Here is a 23,444-nt window from a genome sequence, read left to right as displayed (position 1 = left end):
CACGCAGCACTGCCCATGAGTGAAGTGCCCCAAGTTCAGGATTGGGGGGGACAGGACCTGGGTGGAAGGGCCAGACAGGGAGCCCTCCTCTGCTCCCGTCCACGTGGCGGGCCACAGCTCCTCAAGAACACTCAAGTCCCAGCCTCTGCCGCTGACCTGAGAAGGTGGCTCCCACCTCCCCTGCCCCGGCTTAGCTCTGCGGCCCATAGGGCTGGGGGCAGGGGGGCACGCACAAGCTCAGCCCCCATCCACCTGCCCTGCCCACAAGCGTACCTCCCAGACTCGGTCCCCCTGGTGGCTCAGCAGCCCCCTGCAGCGTGCAACGGCATTCTCTGCCCTGCTGATCTGAGCTCCCTGGAGGCCCCGCTGTGGTCCACAAGCCCATGGTCCCCGCCAGGGCCTCGGAGGGAGTGCACCCCCGCCCTGCATGGTGCCTGCCCAGACCCTGCGCCAACAAGAACCCTCCGTGCGGGCGAAATGGAAGGTGCTTGGGTATGGGGGCCCCCTTCCCCTAGTCTTTCCCGGCCCTGAGAGTGCAGACTTCACACCCTCCCAACCAAGGAGACTGAAGGCAGAGCTCAGCGTGCCCCGCGGGCGGGTACCCGGGGCTCGGCGGAGCTGCCTAGGGGATGCGGGGGTGGGAAGCCGGCAGGATAGGGGAACGGAGGGGGGCCCCACTCACCGCTCCTCCCTGCTCTTGTCCAGCTCTCGGTCGTGGTTGGTCAGGGCTGAGACCCGCTCGGCGTCTACAGGCTTAGGCCACGGGGGTGGCGTGGGGAAGGAGGGCGGCGCCCGGTGCAGCCGGTTCCAGGCCTCGCGGGGGCTGGGCAGGCCGTGCAGCGTGGGGCCCTCCTTGGGGGCAAAGAGGCCGCCACCGGGAGCTGGGGGGTGGGTGGCGGTGGGAGCGTGAGGCCGGGTTGCCAGGGAGGTGCGCACACGCGGAGAGTCCCGACCTCAGACCCACACGAGCCCCAGGGAGGTGGTGAAGGGGGTCCGCGCGCCCGGCGTCAGGGCGGCCCGGGCCCGCGCAGGCGCGCGCAGAGAACAAGGTGCGTGCCCATGCGCGAAGTGAGGGCGCATGCGCGGGGAGAGCAGGGGGCGCGGTCACTCACTCAGCGCGTGGCTGCCCAGGCCCCCGAAGGCGTTGCTGCCCAGGCTCCCCAGGCCCCCGAAGGTGCTTGATCTGCTGAAAGGGTCTGTGGGGGCAACGAGGGCTCAGGGGCCTCCACGTGCGCACCGGACCCTCCCCCCACCCCGTGGCTCCCGAACCTGGCAGGTGCCACCTCTGCAATCTGAGGGGTACCCGGGTTCTTGAGGTCATCTCCCCACCCACCTGCATCCCCGCAGCCCTGAGGTCAGCACAGGCCAGCCAAACGGCACGGACCTCAAAGAACACCTACCTGTCAAGTGACCAGTGGGCAGGAAGCTGCCAGGATGGGCTGAGGGTCCGAACGGGTTGGTGGTGGGATGGGCAGCACCTGGGGAGGGGGACAGGTTGATGGAGGCCGGAGTGCACCTGGGGCCTCGGCTGTGGCTCCTTCCAAGGGTGGGTGCGCCCTGGATGGCTGCTCCCCCCACTCCAAGCACGTGACCAGGTAGGAGGTGGGCCTTCATCTCCCTGGAGCCTGGAAGACCCCGAGGGGGCGGAGCAGGGAGGCAGGTGCTGACAGCAGCGGAGCCCCCAGAGGAAGAAGGGCAGAGGAACGGCCTGCGATCGAGCCTTCAGGGGGCTCTCCCAAAGCCAGCGGCCCTGGAGTTTCCAACCAGAGCTACAGCCCCGGTCACCTAACAGTGGGTGCGGCCTGGGTGCTGACGGACACTGGCCCGAGTCACGGCTGCCAGAGGCCGCAGCTCCTCCTGCGGCGTCCCCTGGCTGCAGGCCACAGCCCACAAGCGTCACGGCGGCGCCAGCCCCGGCTCCCCCGACACCCCCCAGGACCGAACCTGGAGGGCAGCCGGTGGGCCCAGTCTGGAGACGGGGCTGAGCCAGGGGCCAACTCTGCTGCTTAGGGTGCCCCGCCCCGTAGCCTAGAGGTGAGTGCCTGGCGAGACCAGTGACGTGCGCGCCCCCTCGTTTCCCTCCAGCTCCCTGCACCTGTGGGGACCCCAACAGTGGCGCGCTCCTGTGTGCGTCACCGGCGGGCTCCTCCACCCAGACACACGCAGGTTCTAGCTCCCAGAGAGCTCCCAACTAGAAACTTGACCTCACCTCCAAGTGACCCTGAGTCAAATAAGTTAGGAAAACAGCTGGCCCCAGGGCTAAAGAGGATGGTGTATCGAAGAGGCCATGGGTGGGTGCGGAGCACAGAGGGGCCCAGGCCACAGCCTGTGGGCTCTGGCCCAGATGGGAGGCCCTCTGCTTTCTGAGGGGCCCTGACGCCTGGCTGGGGTCTGGAGGCCATCAGGGCAGTGGAGCTGGGGCTGGGAAGAGGCGCCACGCTCACCAGGCCAGCCAGCATGACCCCATCCACACCCGTCACGCCAGTGTGCCAACGGGCTGCCCGCATGCACCACGTGTCCACGTGCAAGGGGCAGCAGGTGGGGGTGAGCATACATGAGCTCGGAGGAGGGCGGGGGGAGGTGTCCGAGGAACAGTCAGGGAGGGCTCTCTGAGGAGGTGACGTCCTTTGAGGGCCTGACAGCTGGGGAGGAAGCCACAGCAGCCCCGGCGCGAGGGCTCAAGGTCGCTGACCTCAGAAAGGCCTGCTGCACGGCTGCCCTCGGTGTCTGGGAACTCGGGTTCCAACAAGTTTCTCGCTTCCCTCTGATAGGAAGGCCTCGCGGACGCTCAGGTTGCTTGTGCAAACAAGGTGGTCTGTGCTGAGCACCTGCTTTCCTTCTGGGAGTCCGGGTTTTGGTCCATGCAGGCAGAGCTGCCTGCGTGACCGGCCCCCAGTAAGAACCCTGGGCGCTGGGTCTCCACGAGCTTCCCTGGGAGACAGCACCTCGCCCTGCTGTCATGGCTCCTCGCTGGGGAATGAACTGCGTCCTGGGGCCCCTCGGGGCAGTGCTCAGGAGGCACCAGCCCATTTCCACCCTCCCCCTCCTCCTTGCCGACTGCTGTGTGTCCCTCGGCTGCAATGCATACAGCCAGGGCTGGAGTGTGACTTGTGCCGAGTCCTGGGAGCACTGCGAGCCTGGGGGTAGTTCCAGGGACCCTGACACAGCAAGGCTGTGGCGCGGCTGCTGGCGGGGGCGAGCACAGGGGTTCCGGGAGCCGCTTCCCACCTTTCGGAGAAAAGCCAGACCCTTCCTGGGAGGGACATGGGGAAGGACGCCCCAGAGAGGAGGGCAACCTGGCCAGACTCCATGCGGGACTCAGGTCAGCGGTGGGGGGAGTCTCCGCGGGGGGAGAAGCTCGAGGAGGGCAGGGCTGCCAGACCCCTCTGGCTACGGCCGGAGAAACAAGAACGCTGCCCGAGCAGCAGGAGCCCTGTGGCGCCCGCACCAGCCAGAGGGAAAAGGCGAGAACGCCTCCGCCCGGCCGCCCCCTGGCCTGCATGGCGGCTGAGCCCCCAGCGCCCATGGGCCAGGCCGCCTTACCTGAGCTGGAGAGGAGGGGCCGGGCCAGGTCCTGCGGGTAGTGGAATCCGGCGAACACACCTGGGGCGGGGGGTCTGCTGAACAAGTCCAGCTTGGCGCCCACGTCCAGTTTGTGAGGGCCCAGCTGCATCTGCAGGACAGAGTGTGCGCAGGGGCTGCCAGTGAGCTGACAGCAAGGTGGGACGCCACCTGCTCCGCTGGCCTTGCCCAGCGGGCGGAGAGACAGGTAAGATTTATCCTGACGACGTTTCAGCGGACGCAGGATAACCGAACACCATGTGTGATGACACAAGTTCCTGATTGAGGTGTTTCACTCCTTTTCATGCGCTTTTTGAAAGCTGGTGTGTTTACACTTAAAACACATCTCAATTTGGATGCCACATTTTCACTGGAAATACTTTGTTTACATTTTGTAAAATTAGGCTGGAAAAGCATTCCCGTACACAAGTTGTTCCAGTTTTCCAATGACTAAATTTAGCTTCAGTATTAAGATTCAAATTCATTAAAGTTAAACAAAACTAAGAAGCCAGTCCCTGGGTCACAAGGGCCGCAGGAGGCATGGGGCTAGGTGAGTTCTACCTGCCGAGATGGCAGCAACAGAGCGGGTGCTTGGGACCTAGCTGGGGGCCCTGCCCACCTCCTTCACTGTGCCTTCCAGGTGGCCCTGTCTGAGCATCTGCATGTTGAAACGCACAATAGTCTGTCATAAACCCCTTTCTGTGACTGGTCCTTTGTAGCATATTTAGGACGTGATGAGTTAAAGATATTGTGCGTGGGGTAATATGTTATCTGAGATGGCAGAGGAGAGCACGGAGACCCTTCTGTGATACGAGGGCAGGGTCCCGTCCTGGCCCCCTCAGCGCCCCGGCCCATTGCCCCAGCCGTGGGTCCCCAGGTCTCCCACTTCCCTGCGTCGCTCGGCCAGGGCGCCTGGCACCACCTGCCGGGAGGGGGACGGCCTCGAGCTGGGATCCTGTTCACCACCTGTCCCCCCCACAGGAGCACGCAGGCTCCGTGAGCACTTTTGGTCGTCTTTGCCCCTGGCTAAAAACCCAGGCACACAGCAGGCCCAAGTGCTAATAGACACCTGGGGGGAAGAAGGGGGCAGGGCCGAAGGCCCGCTGGGAGGACTCGACTGATGGTGGGGAGGCCCGCAGGGTCAGCGCCTCCCAAACCCCTGCCTGTGTCACCCTGGGTGACCAGGCGGGAAGTGGCCTTGAGCTCCCCACACACTGCTGTCCTGTCCCCTCCCCAGCTCCGACCCCTCACAGCCCGGCACAGCGCCTGGGCGAGGGGCACCCTCTGAGCCGCGGGCCTGGCCGCAGGATGAGCAGTCAGGCTCACCTTTATCTTCTGCTGATGGTGGTAGATCTGCCAGGCGATCTGCACGTGCACGGCACACCACTTCCCGGGCTTCTGCGACAGGGCGGGTGACGGGCTCAGCTTTGAGGCCAGGACCCCCTCGCTCCCCCCACCCCCTGCCAGATTCCTGCTGTCACAGCGCACCCCTGTGGCCACTCAAGAGGCACCCAGAGTCCTCCCTGGCCTTGGACCTCCCCTGAGGTCCCGCCAGGCCCCTTCCTCCCAAGGTGAGGCAAGCAGGCATACACACACTCACCCTGACTGCTGTCCGGTACGGGTCTGACACCTGCCATCGACAGAGGAAGAAGCATTAGACCCAGGCTCTGCAAGCAGCCCAGCCCCGGGGGGTCGGGGGGAGAGCACTATGTGGGCCTCCACGAGGGGCCACGCTGGCGGGAATGCCCGCCAGGGAAGGAGGGAGGCACGGGCACCACTGCCACCTACCCCAGGGGCTTTCTGTAGGAGGGTGTGAACAGCACTGGCCTGGCCTGTTAGCTCGAGTGGGTTTGAAGTCTGAGGGGAGAGAGGGACAGGGCACGAGACGACTTTGCAGGCCCCACGCCCAGGCGGCACGAGACCCCCCAGGCGCCACCCAGGGGCGGCCTGGCCTCCCACCATATCCTGCCCAGAGGTTTCTGAAAAGGCTCTTGACCGACGTGCCTGGGCCAGGGTCTTCCCCAAGGGCCAAGGCAGCCCCACTTCAGGGAAGGTGAGCAGAGGAAGCCCAGTCCCTGGTCCTGGGGCCTCAGGGGGTGCTTCCTGCCCGGGCCTCCTGCAGCGAGGATGGCCCTGTGCTGCTGCCAGCCAGACCCCGCTGCTGTGCTGCTCCTCCCACCCCCAACCCCGAGCGCTGCCAGCGGGAGAGGTGAGAACGAGCGAAGCCAGGCTCTCCCGGCCCCGTGGGGCACACAGGGCCCCACCCAGGGTCAGGATGTTCTGCACTGAGGTGAAGACCCCTTGGGGGCCACCCGGGATCAGGACACACACAACCACGTGCGAGACGGCTGGAGCTGCCCCAGGAAGGGAAGGGCTGGCTGGGGGGGGAGGCGGTCCTGCAGACCCCACCCACAGTGCCCACCCCCCTCCTGGGAGCAGCTGGTACCTTGGGCTGAAAAGCACCCTGCAGGGATCCAAAGGGACCTGGGTGTGGGAGCAAGGCGGGCAGTCCTGGGACGGCTGGAGGGAAGGGCGGGAAAAACTGCAAGAGAAGGCGGGAGGGGCATTCCAGGGGCCTCGCCGGACGCTAGGACGCCCAGGGCAGGGACGCTGGGCCCAGCCCTCTGGTCCCCACTCCGTCACCCCTGCGCTGGGTGGGAGGCTACACGGACACGGCACAGCCCCCGCCGCCCTCCACACCCCTCACCCTGCCTGGACAGCCCAGAGCGCGCAGGGACACTCACGTTGGAATGTCGGAAGTAGGGACTGTCCAGCTTGGGCGTGTACTTGTCAAACTGGAAGGGAAGGAGGCAGAGAGTGAGGCCTCCGTCCACGCGGACGCCCTCCGCTGGCCAAGCACCCACCCACGCCCTCGGGCCAGGCAGTAGCCAGAGTGAGGCTGGTGGCCTTAGGCCAGCTGTCCCCTAGGCTCCCCGAGGGTGCTGCCCTTTGGCCTTCCCTGTTCTAGTGGTCCCAGCACGGGAGGCGCAGACTCGCCCATCTGGTGTCTGTGGCCATGACTGGGGGGGCGGGGGGGGGGGGCGTGGAGCCCAAGGCTGGTGGTTAGGCTGCAGGACACACCTAGGCCACTGGCAGACTAGTCAGTGACAAAGCAAAGCTAGGTGGGAGCAGAGGGGACCCTGGCCCACAACAGCTGGCTCAGGGGAGGAGACCTCGAGGACCGGGAACGTGGGAAGAGTCCTGGCTCCCGTGGCCCCTCAGTCCTGTCGGGCCTCCGGACCTGCCGCCCTGCTGCCAGCGGAGACACGGAGGACCCCACGTGGGTGCAACTGGCCCCGTGGCCATGTGGACACACGGTGCCCCCCAAGCTCGAAAGAACGGCTCAGGATGGGGAACCTCGTGGCATGACCCGGGGCGGGGCGGGGGGGGGGGGACGAGAGGAGGGGCTGGACGGACAGCCAGACGGAAGGGGATGGTGTCAGCCTGCATGCGTGCAGAGAGCGTCTGCGTGTGCCTGCTGCGTGTCCCGCGCCCGGGCCGCCCCCGCCCGCCCGCCCGCCGGCACGCAGCCTACGCACCGGCGGGGGTGCGGCGGGCGGCAGGAGCGGCGTCGGGGACGGCCCGGCAGGGAAGGGGGCGAATGTGTGTTGGTGCTGGTGTGTGTGCTGGTGTGTGTGTTGGTGCTGGTGGAACTCCGCCCGCAGCAGAGCTCCCGGGCCCAGGGGGGCGCTCTGGACCAGAAAACGCGCGTTCAGCTCTTGCCTGAGCAGCTCGTGATCTACAAGAGAAAAAGAGAGAGACAGAGAGGCACGTCGGCCGCGGGCTCCCGGCGGGGCGAGGCGGATAGTCACCTGCTGGCACTCCCGGTTTCGGCAGGCCAAGCCGTGGTGGCCGCTCGCTACGTGCGGGCCCCAGGGTGGAGGTAAGAGAGGTGCCTGTGACCAAGTACCAATCAGAATCCCCGAATGAGGCTGGCAATACATGATTGGCTGGCTGAATGAGATCAACAGGCTGGCATCTAAAGGCAAGAGAGAACACCGTGAGCCACCCTGGGAGCCCCCGGAGACAGCCCTGAAGGGGAGCCCTGCCCGTCCCAGCACCCCCAGACCAGTGTCCTGGTCCCATCCTGGGGCACTGAGCTGCCCCCAACCCAAGCTAGGCCGACAAGATTTTAGAAAAAAATTGGCGACCCACAGAGAAATCCTTAGTGACCTAAGATTTGGCCGTGAGGGGCCCCTGCTGGAATCAGGCAGGGAGGGAGAGGCCAGGCTGGGCCAGGCCAGCTGCTGTTCACCTGGGGCCCCTCTCCTCCACAATTCAACCCTCCCCCCTCCCCCGCCCCCCCAGCAGCCCAGGGACGGTGGAGGGGAAGAGCCACGGCAGGACCCGGGAGCCCTCACTGCCATGACCACGGAGCAGCTCCAGGTTTCACCAACTCCCTGCCCCAGACTGCCTGACCAGGCCTGGCAAGGGCTCAGAATGGAGCAAGGGATGTGTGTGTCCGTGTACGCGTGTGTGAGCACCTGTATGTGTGTGTGTGTGTGTGTGTGTGTGTGTGTGCGCGCACACACACAACCGAAGCCCTGGCAGGAAGCTTCCTCTGCCCTGGGCAAGGTGGCCTGCTAGCGCTATGGGCTGCCGGGGGGCTGCCATCCAGCTGGGTGGGGTCTGGGGGGGCCAGGTGATCACTAAGGATATAGACCTCGGGGGCTGGCCCCCTCCCCAGGGGCCGCGTCCCTCCCCCCGGGGATTAGGGTCCCAGAGTGCAGGGGAACAGTGACCCCGCTGCCCCACCAACGGCACCCGGACCTACCGGCGGGGTGTCCTGGGATGACCAGGCTGTTGGCCGGCAGCGCCGGGGGCGGGGGCAGTGTCGGGGGCGCGGCGAACATGGCCGCCGCGTGGTGCTGGTGCTGGGCCTGCGAGCGGAGCGCCAAGTGTGAGGTAGAGAGGTGGGGGCCCGGCCCGTGAGGCGACAGGGACGCGTGCTTCGCGAGCCCCAGGCTGGCGCCGCTGCTGGCGCTGCTGCTCCTGCTGCAGGGAGGGGCGCTCAGTGCCCGGCCGACCGCGCGCGCCCCGCGCCCACCTGCGGCTGCGCAGGCCCCGCCCCGCGCCCACCTGCGGCTGCGCGGGCCCCGCCCCGCGCCCACCTGAGGCTGTGCAGGCCGTTGTGCGCTGCCGCGCCGGGGCCCGGGAAGGCGCCCGCGGGGAGAGGCACGTGCGTCGGGAGTGGGGCCCGGGTCTGCAGGGGCGCGGGCGGCGGCTGCGGCGTGAGGCGGGGCAGGGCCGGGGCTTCCTTCTTGACGGGCGGGCTGGATGGGGCGCCGGGCGCGGGGCCGGCGGAGGGCAGGACCGGCGCGGGGCTGCGCACAGGGGGCAGGAAGGGCGGCTCGGTGCTCAGCTCGCGGCTGCGCTCCAGGCCCGAGACTTTGAGCGCCGCCCCGGCCTTGGCCTCGGATTTCTCGCCCAGCGTGGGTCCTGCGGAGAGAGGGGCCGGAGTGAGCCGGGGTCCCGGCTCACTGAATGCCGTCCAGGGCTGTTTCCGACGGGGAGACACGCGGCGCGGAGCTCCTGCCCACAACACCTCGGTACCCCCGCCCCCCAGGCTACCTGCCCCGAGGGCCGACCCACATGGAGTGTCCTGCACCTCCTGCCCACGGAGATCCCAGCGCAGGGACTGTCCCGGCCCCATTTTACAGAGGGAGACCGAGGTGCATGAGGGAGCCGGGCCAAGCAGGGCGCTGGGCTCCCAGTCATTCTGTCGCCCTTCCTTCCTCCGGCAGGAGCTTCACTTGTGCTAGCGGCTGCTCCTTCTGGACCCACCCGGGTGACCCCTGGCCTAAGCCCTCTGTGGGCCCTTGCCCTGGGGCAGACTTCCGGATGACAAGCCTTGCCTGGTCTGCCGGGAGGAAGCTGCTGCGGGCCAACACTGCCCCCCGCTTCACCGCCCAGAGCCTCTGCTCCCCTGCGAGCTGCGGGCCTGCCCTTGGGCCGTGAGCTCCAGCCAGCCGCCTGCTCACTTGAGACCCTCCTTTTGAAACGGCTACAAGGGAGGCCTCAGGTCACATACCCAGCGGCCAGGCGGGGGGCAGCACCACGCATGTGAGCCGCTTTGCCTGCAGGGGGCAGCATCCCGGTCCCCAGGAGGAGTGGAAATTCAGGTCGCTGGGCTGTGGGCTGACCCCGTGGCTGCCACGCTGAGTGAAGAGCTGGCCACAGACTCCCCTGCGGCTGCAGGGCAGTGTGACCCAGGCTGGCAGAGAGGTGAGAGGTCTGGAGCCTCTGGGAAGTCTCCTTCCCTAGGGCGACACCTCCCTCTGCCTTGGGTCTGTTTGCTTAGGGACGCACCTACAGAGGAGGCCATTGCCACCACTCCTGCAACAAGGACAGGAACAGAGGGCCGCTGGCTTCAGCCCACTTGCTGCTCACAGCTGCCCAGGGACGCTAGCCCTTTCTCCCCTCCTGTCTCTCTCACATCTCCACACGAGGCCCTCACAAAGTAAGAGCAGCCATCAGGATGGAAAGAGGCAGGCATGGGCCATGCAGACCTGGACATGACCCCACATGTGCCACCAGTGCCCCAGCCCTTCTGGAGACGCCTGGAACCTTCTAGAGCCTCCTGCCACTGGAAAAGCACTGCTACTCATCACCGACCCCCCCCCCACCGCCACCTCTCTGGGTACCTCAAAGCCCAGAGTTCCCTGAACTCTGCTGAATCATAACCTCCAAACCTGTGACTGGGACCTTATTTGGAAAAAGGCTCTTTGCAGCCGTAATCAAGCTAAGAATCTCAAGATGAGATCAGCTTGGGATTGGGTGGGCCCTAAATCCAGTGACGGTGTCCTTGTAAAGGACAGAAGAGGAAGAGGCCTCATGAAGGCGGAGGCAGAGATGGGAAGGATGCAGCCAGAAGCCCAGGGATGCCCAGGTTTGCAGGCAATACCAGGAGCTGGAAGAGGCTGGAGGCACCCCTCCCCTGGAGCCTCTGGAGGGAGCGCAGCCCTGCGCACACCTGACTCCAGATTTCTGATCTCCAGAACCGTGAGCAGGTGAATGTCTGTTGTTTCAAGCCATGCGGATTGTGGTCATTTGTTGAAACTGATACACCCTACGTTAATTCCGGCTGAAATGCCAGCTGAGCATGCCTGGCTCCTCGGAGCCTCTGGTGGGCCGCCTTACCCAGACTCCCCAGCAGGTGTCTGCTCGGCTGCAATGCTCTGACTGGAGGAAGGGGCTTCTCGAGTTCAAGGCACGTAGAGGCCGTGCCCAGCTACCAGGCCAGCAGGACCCATGGTGCTGCGGGTGCCCCAAGGCCTGTCCTGTGTGCTCACATCCTGAGTGAGCCCCCCAAGCAAAAGGGCCCCTTCTCTGTGCTGGGCCCAGTGAAGCCCCCTTCCCGGCCACAGCCCACAGCCGACAGGCTGGGTCACAAAGGCCTATCCTGGCCTTGATGGGACCGTGGCCAGGCATCCACCCTCCAGAGCAGTGCCGGCCAGAAGAGCTTTGTGGGACAGTGAAATGCTGGGTACCTGTGCCATGCCACTCGGGGGTCACTGGCCAGGGCCTGGGTGTGCTGGCGGGGCTGCATCCCGAGCCAGGAGCTGCTGGCCATCCCAGAGCACCTGAGCCCGTGAGCCCGGGGAGGGCCCGGGAAAGTGCGCTCCTCACGGTCCCCAGCGGTGCAGGGACCCCACTTTGGGAACCGCCGCTCCAGAACTGGCCAGCTCTGGCCGAGACACTGGCCCCGTTCCCAGCTTCCCTTGTTTCCTTGTGGTTTTCCCGGGGGGTTGGCGGTGGGGGGGGGGGGGGCGGGCTGCATCCCTCAGTAAATGACAGCACCCAACTCCTGCCTGGGGCTCTGCACCTGAAACCCAAGACAGAGCCTAACTTGGGGGCCACCACGGACTTCAGGAATGTGTCCTGTCCCTTCCTAGAGACCAGGAGCCCAGGAACACACTTACCTTTATCGGCTGCCGGGGCAAAGAGCTTCTCGGAGCCCACAGACGCCTGAAAGAAAGAGAGGAGGGTCAGAGGCCAGAGAGACCTACAGGGCTGGGGTGAACCTGGCCCTCACCCCCTGCCCCTGGCACCCTGGAAACAGGTCTGGGCAGGTTCTGCGCACACTAGGGCCGCCCAGCCTGGCAGAACACATCCTTCTGGGCCCACAGCCCCCATGGAGGAGGGTGACCACACCCAGGCCCAGCTGCAAGTACTTGGACACGGGTCATTCGGCCTGTGACCAGGGAACCAAGGACGCCCCACTCAGCAGGGATGCAGGGGCTCAGCGTGGCCCTGCTGGGTGGGGAGCTAGGACTTGGGAATCGGGGCGCCAACCCGCGGAGCCGGCACCAGGAACCCGAGGGCTCCGCTGGGCCTGGCACTGGAGGTGGCAGGGTGGGGGGAGCAGAGTTGGGATGCCCGCGCCCCCCAGCCCCAGGCTGCAGGACACCACGTGCCACGCCCCAGACATGCTGAGTCACAGGTCTGGGGACCCCGGCCACCATGATGCACTGAGTGTCCAGGGTGGAGTGGGGTCAACCCACTTCAGGAGGGAACGTGGCAGTTTCTGATGGGCCCCTGGGCCGCTCGGCCTCTCCCCTCCGGGGGAGACGCCCCTGTGTGTGCCGGGCCTTGGTGAGGACAGTCAGGATGAGGACGTGGCCCGCCCGCCGGTTCACAGCCGCAAGCCCCTAAGGCTGTTCTGAGCAGACCTTTCCTCCCTAGCTGGTGGTGTTTTAAAACAGTTTCGCTGAGATACGATTCACGTACCATACAACACGCCCACTGAAGGCACACAGCTGTGGGCAACCATCACCTCCACCTGTTGTAGAACATTCTCAGCACCCCGGAAAGAAACCACATGCCCTTCAGCTATCGCCCCGATCCTCGCATCTCCCCCCACCCCGGGCACCGCTACTCTGCTCCCAGCGTCTCCCGATGCCCCCATCGTGGACTTCCTCGGGGAGAAAGCAGACAGTGGTTGCTGTTGGCGTGGGGTGACTGAGTACCAAAGGGCATGAGGCCTCCCCCCAGGACGGCCACTGTCAAGAAAGACAGAAAACAGCCAAGGCTGGCGAGGACAATGTGGAGAAACTGGAACACGGCGCAGCCGCTGTGGAAAACGGTACGGAGGTTCCTCAAAAAATCAATCATAGAACTACGGTATGATGCGGCAATCCCACTTGGGAGCGTATGTCCAGAGAACTGAAAGCAGAAACTCAAACATGTATCTGTCCACCCGTGTTCACAGCAGCATTATTCACAATAGCCAAAACGTGGAAGCAGGGACTTCCCTGGTGGTCTAGTGGCTAAGACTCCACGCTCCCAATGCAGAGGCCCTGGGTTCGACCCCTGGTCAGGGAACTAGATTCCACATGCCAGCAACTAAGAGCCCGCCCGCCCGCCGCAACTAAAAAGATCCCACACGTGGCAACGAAGATCCCGAGTGCCGCAACTAAGACCCGGCGCGGGCCAAATAAATAAATAAATATTTTAAAAAACCCCCAAAACAAAAAAAAACAACAAACGTGGAAGCAACCCAAGTGTCCATAAACAGATGGCTGGATAAACAAAACGTGGTGTATGCACACAATGAAATATTATGCAGCCTTAAAAAGGGAGGAAACTTTGACATATGCTGCAAGTGGATGACCTACGCTCAGTGAAGTAAGCCCATCACAAAAGGACAAATCCTGTGCGGTTCCACTACATGACGTCCCTAGAGCAGGCAAATCCATGGAGGCAGAAAGCAGGCTGGTGGGTGCTGGGGGAGGGGGCCTTAGTGTTTAATGGGGACAGAGTTTCAGTTTGGCAAGATGAAGAAATTCTGGAGTTGGATGGTGGTGATGGTTGCACAACGATATGAATGTATTTAATGCCCCGAGCTGTACACTTAAAATGGTTAAGATGGTAATTTTGTTATGTGTATCTCACCATGATAAATAAAAAACTTAAAGAAAAAAGCATGAAAGAGCTCTCTGGGGTGATGAAAACATTCTCTGTCGGACTCCGGTGGGGGTATGTAGCGGTATGTATTTGTCGAAACGCACCCAACTGTACACTTAAAACAGGCACATTTTGTTGCGCGTAAATTGTGGTGCAAGAAAGTCAATCATGAGATGGGGACTGAGGCGAGAACAGACTGACAGGTGAACAGAACAGAAACAAGAGTCCCAGACAGTGACGCCCACGGGAGGCCCAGCACAGGCAGGGCCCGGGTCTGTGGGGAAGGGCAGGAGCTGCTCGGACGGGGGCTCCCCGGGCCCGTGTCACTCCAGGCCTGCTGCCGGCAACGTGCAGAGCGAACTGTGAACAGACCGCTGTGCCCCTTACACTCGTGCTGGGGTGGGGCCACCTGCCTAACCACGCCCCGAAACCCCGCACTGGGAAGAAAACAGGTGGCAAACGCAGCCCGAAAACACAGGCCCACGCTCCCCGGGCTGGACTCGGACCCGCACCAGAGGGGAGTCTGCTAACCGGGGCGCCAGGGGAGCAGGGAGCTGAGGCCGGGGTGCCCTCTGCAGGGAGGCTGTGCCTTGACCTCTTCCTGAGGGTGTTCCCGAGGCATCCTGCGGGGTGAGCAGCCTGGATCATGGCCTCACCCGGGGAGACCCCGGGGTGGGGGGATGGGTGGGTGAGGGGCCCACCTGAGCTGGGGGTCTGCGGGGTCAGGATGGCAGAGTCAGCAGTGCCAGCCCGCCCACCCCTCAGGGCCAGGATGGGGACACCTCACGCCCGCTCACTCTGCAGCAGGCACGGCCCCAGCTCTGCTGGGAGCTACGGCCACGTGTCCAGGCGTGAGGCCAGGTGCCCCCAGAGCCCTGTATCCTCCCGCAAAGGCCCATGAGTCACCTATCCTCCCACCCAAAGACCCCCAGGCCTAACAGGACTGGACCCTCGCCACGACCCCAGGAGGGGGTCCTGTTGACACTCCCACTTGAGGCCACACAGCCCGAGTGACAGCTGCTTAATTACTAGCTGGTCTCGTTAACACTCTCACAAATTAATTCTCCACACAGCAGCCAAGAGTATCTTTAAAAGCCAAACCAGAACAAGTCACCCTGGACTGAAAACACTCCAGTGCCTTCCCACTGCCCCAAACTACAGTGTGAGCTTCTCCCCCAGCCCCCAAAAGGGTGTGGCCGGCCGGCCTGTCTGGGCCCTTGACCCAGTGGCTTCGGCCAAGTACCCCCAGGCCTTCCCAGACCCCGTCAGCCTGAGGGTGCCCCGCCCCCACTGGCGCGTTTAAATCCTCTTCGCCTGCTGCCCTGCACCAGCGGGAGAAGGGCATGAGTGGGCAGGGCCGGCGCCCCGCAAATGAGATGGACCAGAGCAGCGGCAGCCACTCTGCTCTCCGGAGCCGCCCCTTAAGGTCTCCACTACCTGAGGCACCGACAGCCCCTCTGGGCCTGGCGGTGGTGCTGACCGTGCAAGCAGCCCACCCCAGTGCCTTATCGCGTGCCATCAGCAGGTGCAGGGAGTGAGCTCAGCCTGCAAGCTGTCGTTAGCTCCCAGGGGTGTGGTCGCTGGGCCACTGGGAGGGGGAGGGGGCTACTCCATGGCAGGTCGGCCTCGAGCACCTGCCTCAGCTGCCCCGTGTGTGCCAGCCCTCACCGGAGCCCTCCTCTGATACAGCAGGGCGCCCGTCCCACCAAGGCTGGTGTTGCAAAGGAACGTGGTAGAGGCGTCACTCTGAGAAAATGCGTTTGCTCCTGTGGGGCAGGACTGCCCTCGGTCCTAGGCCGGGGGTGGAGGGAAGAGCAGCAAGTCCAGTTAAGTCTGCAGGTGCCCCTGCCCTGCCCGGGAGGCCCAGCCAGGCCAGTTCCGGTTCACTTCAAGGCCCCAGGCTGGAGCACCGGACCCCAGAGCCAGGAGGTGGCGCCCCAGACACTGGGAGAGTGAATGGGGAGCAGAGAAGGGAGGGGAGCGGAGGGGGGCGAGGAGCAGCGACGGGGAGTGTCTTCCCTGGCGCTGCCGACCCCTGGGATGCCGCCCGGGCAAAGGCGGGAGGCAGGTGGGAAGGCCACTGTCCCCTGTCCGTCCGGTCCTCACAGCCACACTGCCCAAATTAAAGTTTGCTCAGGGAAGATGAGGGATCCAAGTCCCCACAGGAGTCGTGGGCAGGGACCTGGCAGGCTTCCACCGCACGGCAAGGGCCGGGACACCGGGCCAGGCACGGCCAGGCCCACTGGAGAAGGCTCTCAACAAACACCCACAGGCACCCTTAGCTCCCAGGACCTCTGGGGCCGTGGCGCAGGTTCCAGCCCCCTTCCCAGCACAGGCACAAAGCCACCCCTTCTGGGACTTGGCCCAGGTCGAGGTCCCTCGGTTCTTTCCCTTCCAGGACAAGGGGTCCGGAGCCGGCCAGCTGACCCAAGGCGGGTGGGCAGCCCTAGCGCAACCACCAGATCTGTGCTAATAACTTCCCGAGGATTATCCACTGGGACTTGACCCAGGCAGCGCCGGCACCCTCCAATCCTGGCACTGAGCCAGTGTGGGTGTGAAAGGAAAGGGTCACTTCAGGCCAAAGTCCAGGTTGGAGGTCCCCGGGCTGCAAGTTCAGGGTCCCCGTGGAAGGCGCCCGCTCCGTACGGAGAGTGTCAGGGTCAGCACTCTTTCCCCGGAGATACGCAATCCCGGCCGCGGGCGGAGGTCAAGGCGCGCTTTGTTTGCGAGGACCTGACCTGCGGGGCAGCCTCGGCCCAGACACGCGGCACAGACTCCGCCGGCCGCGCCCCGCCCCAGACAAAGAGCTCCAACTCCGGGCAGGTGAGCGCGGCGGGCGCCGGGAACCCGGGCGGCCGAGCCCGCGCCAGGGCGCAGACAAAGGCGCGCGTCCCCCAGCGCCCTGCCCCGCCTCCGCCGCGGGCCCCCCAGCGCCCTGGCCGAGACCCAGGACTCTCTGCGGGTCTGCCGCCACGTGCGCCCCACGGGCGCAGGCGGAGGTACGTGGGGTGTCCGCGCGCCCGGCTCCCGTGAGAGACGGACTGAGCAGAGCGCCGGGGGCCTCTCCCGCTCCCCGTTCCTCTAGAGGGGGCGGCTGCTCTCCCAACCCCGGCCCCCGAAGTCCCGAGTTCCTCCCCGGAGCCACCAGCGCTCACTCACCGCGCGGTCGCCCCGGGTCCGGCGCGCTCTGCAGGCGACCGCCGCTAGTCCTCGTACCGGAGCCGGAGTCGAAGCTGGGCGGCATGGACGCGGGCCCCCGCCAGCCTCGGCCCGTCGAGGTGGCCCCTCTCCCGTGGCGCCCTGCCTAGCCGGAACCCAGGCCGGGGGCGCGCGGGGCACGCATGTCCGCCGCGCCGACTCGGCACGCTCCGGGCGGCTCTCGGTGCGCACCGGGCTCCCGGACGCCGTCGGGCGCGGCGCGTGTCCCACAGGCGGCGGGGACGGCGGCGGCGGGCGCACTGCTGGCTGGCGCGCAGGCGGCGGCCAGGGAGCGCGGCGGGGCGGGGCGGGGGCGGGGCGCGGGCAGGCCCGATTAATCCAGCCCCGAGGCGCGGATCTGCCCGCACGGGGCCGCGGACTTGGGTTCAAGCGTTCGCGGTCCCATCCCCGTCACCAGGTCAGGGCGCGCGGTGCCAGCTGTACCGAACGCTGTATGGGCCGGCTACTCCGACGCTCACAGCAACGAATATGCATGGCTCCTACGCCCAGTTTACAGAGGGGGAAACTGAGTCACGGAGCGGCAAGGTCGAGGAGCTGGGACTTGAAGGAAGGACAACAGAGCCCCCACATCTGTCCGATGTAAGCTCCGCCCTCAGTTTCACCATCTGCGAAATGGGGATGCAAAGTGGGAGAACGGGTCCAAGTAGTTACTGTAATTGCGAATTGCGCAGTACACGCCAACCCTGACCACTACTCCGGAACCACCTGGCCGCTCCGTGGGCCCAAACCGAGTTCAGATCCAGGGGGAACAACCGCCCCTTGAGAAGGCCGAGTATATGCCCCACACCGATCCAGGCCCACGGGGTGGCACCTAACATTCCAGAGCGCGCAGGTGCAACACCAGGACACCAGCAGCACAACTCCCAATCATGAAACTTGCTGTAAAAAAATCCACGGAGGGTAAGGGGGCCGAGGGGCTCCTGGAAGGAGTTTGAGAGCCCACCTCTAAGCTGCTGTGGGGCTAGGGGCACCAGGAGGTCAGCTCTCCTGAGGCATCCAGGGACCCACAGCTTAGAGCCCAGGTTCAGGGCCTGCATACGCCTGCCCTAAGCTGGGCGATCAGAGGTGGGTCCATTCAGCGGGGAAGCGCACAGCTATTCAAACAGGACCCTGGGACACGGCTCCAGAACCGCGGGCACGGGGCCAGCGCTCCCTTTTCAAAAGGCGGCAAAACACAGGCAGACACATGCACTTAGACAGCCCACAGTTAATCTCCAACCGTAAAGAAGAAATGGCCAACGGTGCCAGCCTCTAGGTGGGGCCTTTAAGTCCTTTTGTTCTGTTTGAATTATTTACCAGTTACATGTATTCCCCTTACCCCGCCCCCATAAACGTCATACCACGAAACCGTTTCCTGCCATAAAAACAGCACGTATGTGGCACCGTGCTGAATGGCTTTTAACCATGAAATCACTGGGCCCTCACGCCTATCCTTTGACGACACACTATTGTCATCTCCATTTTGTTGATGAGGAAACTGAAACAGAGAAGTGAGGTGACATGCTGGAGGCCACGGAGCTGGTATGTGGCAGGGTTGGGATTGGAAACCCGGCAGTCCGACCCTGGGGTCCGTGGGCTTAGCCAAGACGTGCTCTTCCTCTAGGAGAGCAGCAGAGACTGGTCCTGGGACGTGGGATTCTGGCGGGAGAGCCCTGACTCCCAGGCTGGGGGGTGGCTTTACCTCAAGGGTGGGTGTCTGCGGGCCCATGTGCCCCCGTGCCCACTGCACCGTGCCCCAGCAGGGCGTGAGCTCTTGCACTTGGCCCAGCTCCAAGGCCTCTGGCAGCGAAGGGGAAAGGTGTTCATGCAGTGGGGTGTCCTGATCTACCCCTCTGGGGTCAGCAGCAAAAGTGCCCTAAGCCCAGAAGTCAGTGAACCTTACACAGCAAAGTGGAATTAAGGTTGGTCAGTTGACCTGGAGATGGAGAGATGATGCCATGGGCACAGCTTAATCTCAGGGTCCTTACTAGTGGGAGGAGAGATGGGAAGACGCTGCCCTCTGGCTGTGAAGATGGAGGAAGGGGCCGGGAACCCAGGCATGTGGGCGACTCTACAAGCTCAGAAAGGCCGGGAAGGGATTCTCCCTGGAGCCGCAGAGGGGCCGGCCCAGCCCACAGCTTGACTCCCACGGGGACACTCCTGTGGGACTTCTGGCCTCCAGACTGAGAGATAATAGTATAGTACTCAGCCGCCGAGTTGGTGACAACTTGTCACCGCAGCCACACTCAACTTACACTCACAGCCAGGACCCTGATTAGGGGATGGAATGCAGGAGAACAAGCCGCCCCATCAGCAGGCCTGAGTCAAGCTCACAGCCTAGTGGGAGAGAAGGGCCATACACAGGGAGACAGGTAATACGAGTACAGATGGGGTGGACAGACAGTAAAGGGCAATGTGAAAAGCAGTGACGGGCACTGATCTGAATGGCAGCTGGGGGAGCCTTCCCATGAGGGGCGTCTGAGCTGAGACCTGAAAGACGAGAAGGACCAGGCTAAGCTGAGGGGAGCTCTAGGGAAGAGCCTTCTGGGGTGGCCACAGCCAGTGCAAAGGCCCTGAGGCAGGAACAACCTGGCAGGGCCAGCCAGGGAGGTGGGGTGGGGCACAGGGCCTTGAGGGCCATGAGGGAGCTTGGGCATTTGTGTTGAGCAACAGGAAGAGATGTGTGTGGGATCTGAGGAGGAGAGGGATGATGAGGTCTTTAAAAAGACCCCTCTGTAGGATCCGCCACAGGGCTGGGTGGGGCGCAAGGAGCTGGGCTAGGAGCTGCAGCGACAAGCAGGCGTGGGGATGAAAGGGGGCAGGTGGTGGGGCCCCTCCAGAGGTGGGGACAGGGACCATCCCGTTGGAGATGTCAGCTGGCAGCTGGTTACGGAGCTTGGAGCTCTGGGGGCAGTGACCCTGGTGCACCAGGTCAGGCAACCTCCCCCAGTGGAGCTGCTGAATCCTCGGGGCCCCAAAGGTACGCTCCATCATCATGTCTCCTCCAGATGAGCAGCCAGGCTGCACCCAGTCTCTCCCAGCTACCTGGAGACCCCACCCCTGGCAGTAAAAGGTTCCTGGAGCCAGTGGCAGTGGGGAGAGCGGGTGGCAATTGAGGGCTGGGCCAGCGCCGGGAACCAGCGGGAGCAGCTAGGAGCTTCTCCAGCCCCAGCCCGGCCTTGTCACCCAGGTCCGGAACAAGCCCCTGAGTCTGACCATCAGGTCATGGTCAAGGTCTCAATGTGCCCCCCGGCTCCTCTCCCACCACAGCCTGACCCTGGAGGAGCCTGTCTTCCTGTAATGACGTGGCTTCACTTCAAACATCATTCTCAAGACCACCTTGGGCACTCATGGTCCTTGAAAAGGCCGCAGTCCTTGCCATGCCACCTCCGAGCCACGGCCCCGCCCTCTGGTTTGGGAGTAAAATCAGACTTTGGGCAGGACTGGCTTTAATTCTGTTTAGAGAGGAAAGTGGCTGTGATATGAAAGATTTAATGAGGTTGGAAATCTAGAAGGAAATGGAGCAGGCCTAGATTACCGGGAGGAATGAAGGCCGCCGTCAGAGAGCGCAGGGACGTCCCAGGCCTAACAGAGGTAATCCACTCAGGGCCCGCACGTGGTGGGCAGGGGCCGACAACCCATCTTAGAACCACATCTGTCATCGTTACGCAGAGCAAGGGGGAGGTACCGTCACAGGGGCCATGGAGGGGGCTCCACCCACAGCCGGGGGGCACTGGGAGTGCCCACCCCGCTGCCAATCAGCCACGTCAATCGCTGGGCTCCCCTCGGCTGGCCTAAGGCGCTGACAGCTGGCCTGCTCCCTCGTGGCTGCCTCTCTGGGAGGCAAGTGGATGCAGGGGCTGCAGACGAAGGCCCGTGGGCCGTGTGACAAGGACACCTGCCGAGACAGGGCCCCATGCGTGTGAGAAGGCCAGTGTGGCTGGGGGGATCACTAGGGGGATGGGGGACAGGCTTCCTGGGCTGGGCTCCCCAGCCTCGGTTCATCCTTGCCGAGCTGCGAGTGTGGCCTCACACAGAGCGACCCCGTGGCTGTGGACCGGAGCACAGACCCTCTCGGCCAGGCTGGCGGGCTCAACGGAGGGGAGGGCATGGGGGGCGGGGCGGAGTCCAGAGGGTCCTCGCTAGCTGGGCATGTCCATCATTGGTGTCCAGTGTTGGGGAAGAAGCAAAGGCCAGAAAAATCTACAAATGCTCACTAATGGGCCGACCAAGGGTGAACTCAGACCCCGCTCAACGCTGGCTCGCCCTGCTTACTGACCAGAAAACGCAAATTCAGTGCAAAACAGCAGAGGGGTAACTGCAGATTGTGCCAAAGATGTGAGAGTTCGTGCAACCGAGAAGACGCTCTGGAAAGCCTTGGAGGAGGCTGACGGGCTCCTGATGGGCTTGGGAGAACAGCCGCGTGGATGCCGAGTGAGGCTGAGCGGGGCTTCTAGGGTGCAGGAGGCCCCGGGCCCTCCGCAGTCCTCAGCGCTGCGGCCACGACAACCCTCTGTGGTCTGTGCTCTGTGCTGTCCGTGAGGGGGCTGCGAGCAGGAGGACAGGGCGGCCTGCTGCAGCGGCTGAGCGTGGCCCCCAGAGACACGCACACCCAGAACCTCGGGATGTGACCGTACTTGCAATTAGGGTCTTTGCAGCTGTGATTCAGGATCTCGGGGTGAGTGCACCCTGGATTGGGGGCCCAGGTCCTATGACTGCATCCTTCTGCACAGAGGCGGCACAGACACGGGGGTGGGGGAGGGAGGCCACGTGACCACGGAGGCGGAGATGCGAGCGATTCCACGAGCTAGGGAAGCCTGAAGCCACCAGAGGCAGGAAGCCTCCTCCAGGGGAGCGCGGCCCTGCCCACACCTTGATGCCAGCCTCCCGGTCTCTGGGACATAGGAGAATAACTTCCTGTGGTTTAAGCTGCCCAGTGTGGTACTGGGGTCCACTGAGTGTGTGGTGGGCACCCTGACCAGCCCATCCCTGAGGGGAGTGGGTTCTCTGCTGGTGTCTAAAGCAGAAGCCATGAGCTCCAGGTATCAGGAGGGGCGTGTGGGCATTGAGCGCACCCGTGAGTGCCCGCTGAATGCACGTGTGTGCGACACTCTGGGCGAACACGCGCACGTGTGCGGGTGTGAAGGCATGCGTGTGCGAGCGTGGGAGCACGCGTGCGTGCGACGCAGGGCAGGGACGTGCGGCGGCTCCCTGTCCCCAGCCGCGTCTGCGTCTGCACGAAGGCCACGGAGGCCTGGCTTTCTTCAGCCAGAACAACAGCAAAGCCCTTTCTCTCGGGGCAGCGCCTCTGGGCCTGCTGGGGACCCGGGGGCACAGCGCTGTCGTGGCGCTAATCCAGCTCTCCGCTGTGGCAGGGCCGGGGCGTGCAGGGACGGGGTGGGGTGTCTCGGCCGCCCTCTAACCCCTGCCCCAGCCACTTGACTGGTCCTCAAGCTCTGACCATTTCGGAAAGCATCTGCTTGTTTTGCGTGCTGGGCCTCTGCCTGTGCCCTGACCGATCCCATGGTTCCCACCTGCCCCCAGGTAAGGACCACCCACCTCGCAAGCCTGCACCAGGCCCCTGGCGCCCCCGCCCAGTGAGGCCCCCTCCGAGGCTAACAGGGCAGGTGTGGTCTGAAGGCGCTACGACCCTTCCGGGCACAGAGGGGTATGGACACGCCAGGGCCAGAGGACAACCTCCCTGCAGGCGCCCAGGCAGCCTGGTACATCCCTGGGGGAGCCCGGGGAGACCTGGAGGTGGATGTGGGAGCTGCCCGGGGTCCTGCTCAGCTAGTTCTGGAAAGGCCGGGGCAGGGGAGGTGGGAGGGGCAGATGGCCCCCACCGTGGAGGTCTTCCTGCCTTCTCTTCCAGCCTCCCGGCTTCTCCTCAGCCTCAGCGTTCCCATTCAGCTGGAAGGTGCAGGTTCAGATCCCGCCTGGCACGTAGGTCTGTGTGACCCCAGCAGGAAGTTAAACTCTGCACCCAGCTTTCCGCTGAGGACAGCGGGCACTCCCACCCTCGCTGCCGTGCTGGGCCTCACGCTACACGGCGCTCGTGGACGGGGCCCCTGGCGTCCGTGCCCACCCCCCATTCTCTGTCCCTGGCGGCCATCACATCTGTCTCACCTATGCTGGGACACCCTTCAGGCTCCTCAGACCCAACACCTTCCAGACTGAGGCCCTCCCCTACCTCTACCCCGTGGCGTCCTGGGGCCCCCCACGCACCCAGGGCCGTCCCAGGTGAGCAGTGGCGTCCTGAAGGCATCAGCGGGCTCTGGCGTCGCAGCCCACAGGCCCTAATGGGCCTGGATGGACCCAACGTGATCACGAGGGTCCCCACAAGAGGGAGGCGGGAGAGTCAGAGAAGAAGACGTGACCTCAGGAGCAGAGGTCAGAGTGACGACGGGAGGAGGCTACGAGCCCAGGAACACGGCAGCCTCCAGAAGCTGGCCAGGGAAGGAACCACGTTCTCCCTGGAGCCTCCGGAAGGGACCACCCCCGCTGACACCTTGGTTTTGGCTTAGGGAGACCCATTTTGGACTTCTGACCTCCTGAACTATAAACTTGAGCTGTTTTAGGCCACCCAGTCTGTGGTAATTTGTTACAGCAGCTGTAGGACACAAGTGCCTCTCTCACCCCTGCATCCACAGCCCAGGCCTCCGCCCTCGCCTGCTGGGACTCTTGCAGTAGCCTGACGGTGCCTGACTCCCCTGAGGCCTCCGGTCCTAGCAGATGCTCACTCTGTCCCTCGGGTTCCTCGCTGAGGGTGGGGCTGCAGG

General features: G+C 64.4%; 1 protein-coding gene across 9 annotated transcripts in view; it reads right to left on the bottom strand.

Annotated features, from left to right (window-relative positions):
* Positions 1-23,444, bottom strand: part of FBRSL1 (fibrosin like 1) — an 86,755-nt gene that overhangs the window by 2,986 nt on the left and 60,325 nt on the right. The window contains exons 6-19 of one of the 9 annotated variants that reach the window (XM_082418451.1): positions 11,484-11,529; positions 8,673-9,000; positions 8,336-8,556; positions 7,472-7,540; positions 7,101-7,300; positions 6,306-6,356; positions 6,008-6,103; positions 5,350-5,418; positions 5,162-5,191; positions 4,888-4,959; positions 3,544-3,673; positions 1,401-1,478; positions 1,113-1,196; positions 683-881 (exon numbers count right to left, since the gene is read on the bottom strand). In XM_082418451.1, coding sequence (XP_082274577.1) covers positions 683-881; positions 1,113-1,196; positions 1,401-1,478; positions 3,544-3,673; positions 4,888-4,959; positions 5,162-5,191; positions 5,350-5,418; positions 6,008-6,103; positions 6,306-6,356; positions 7,101-7,300; positions 7,472-7,540; positions 8,336-8,556; positions 8,673-9,000; positions 11,484-11,529 — 1,673 coding nt within the window. Of the gene's footprint in view, positions 1-682; positions 882-1,112; positions 1,197-1,400; positions 1,479-3,543; positions 3,674-4,887; positions 4,960-5,161; positions 5,192-5,349; positions 5,419-6,007; positions 6,104-6,305; positions 6,357-7,100; positions 7,301-7,373; positions 7,541-8,335; positions 8,557-8,672; positions 9,001-11,483; positions 11,530-23,444 lie in introns of those variants that run through there. The other 8 variants (XM_082418453.1, XM_082418454.1, XM_082418458.1 and 5 more) reach the window with 8 other exon arrangements.

Source organism: Balaenoptera physalus, assembly GCF_965194825.1.
Source record: "Balaenoptera physalus genome assembly, chromosome: 12".
In the NCBI taxonomy this organism is placed as follows: domain Eukaryota; kingdom Metazoa; phylum Chordata; class Mammalia; order Artiodactyla; family Balaenopteridae; genus Balaenoptera; species Balaenoptera physalus.
The sequence above is the reverse complement of the archived record's forward strand: the minus strand, read 5'-3'. Positions and strand labels throughout refer to the sequence as shown.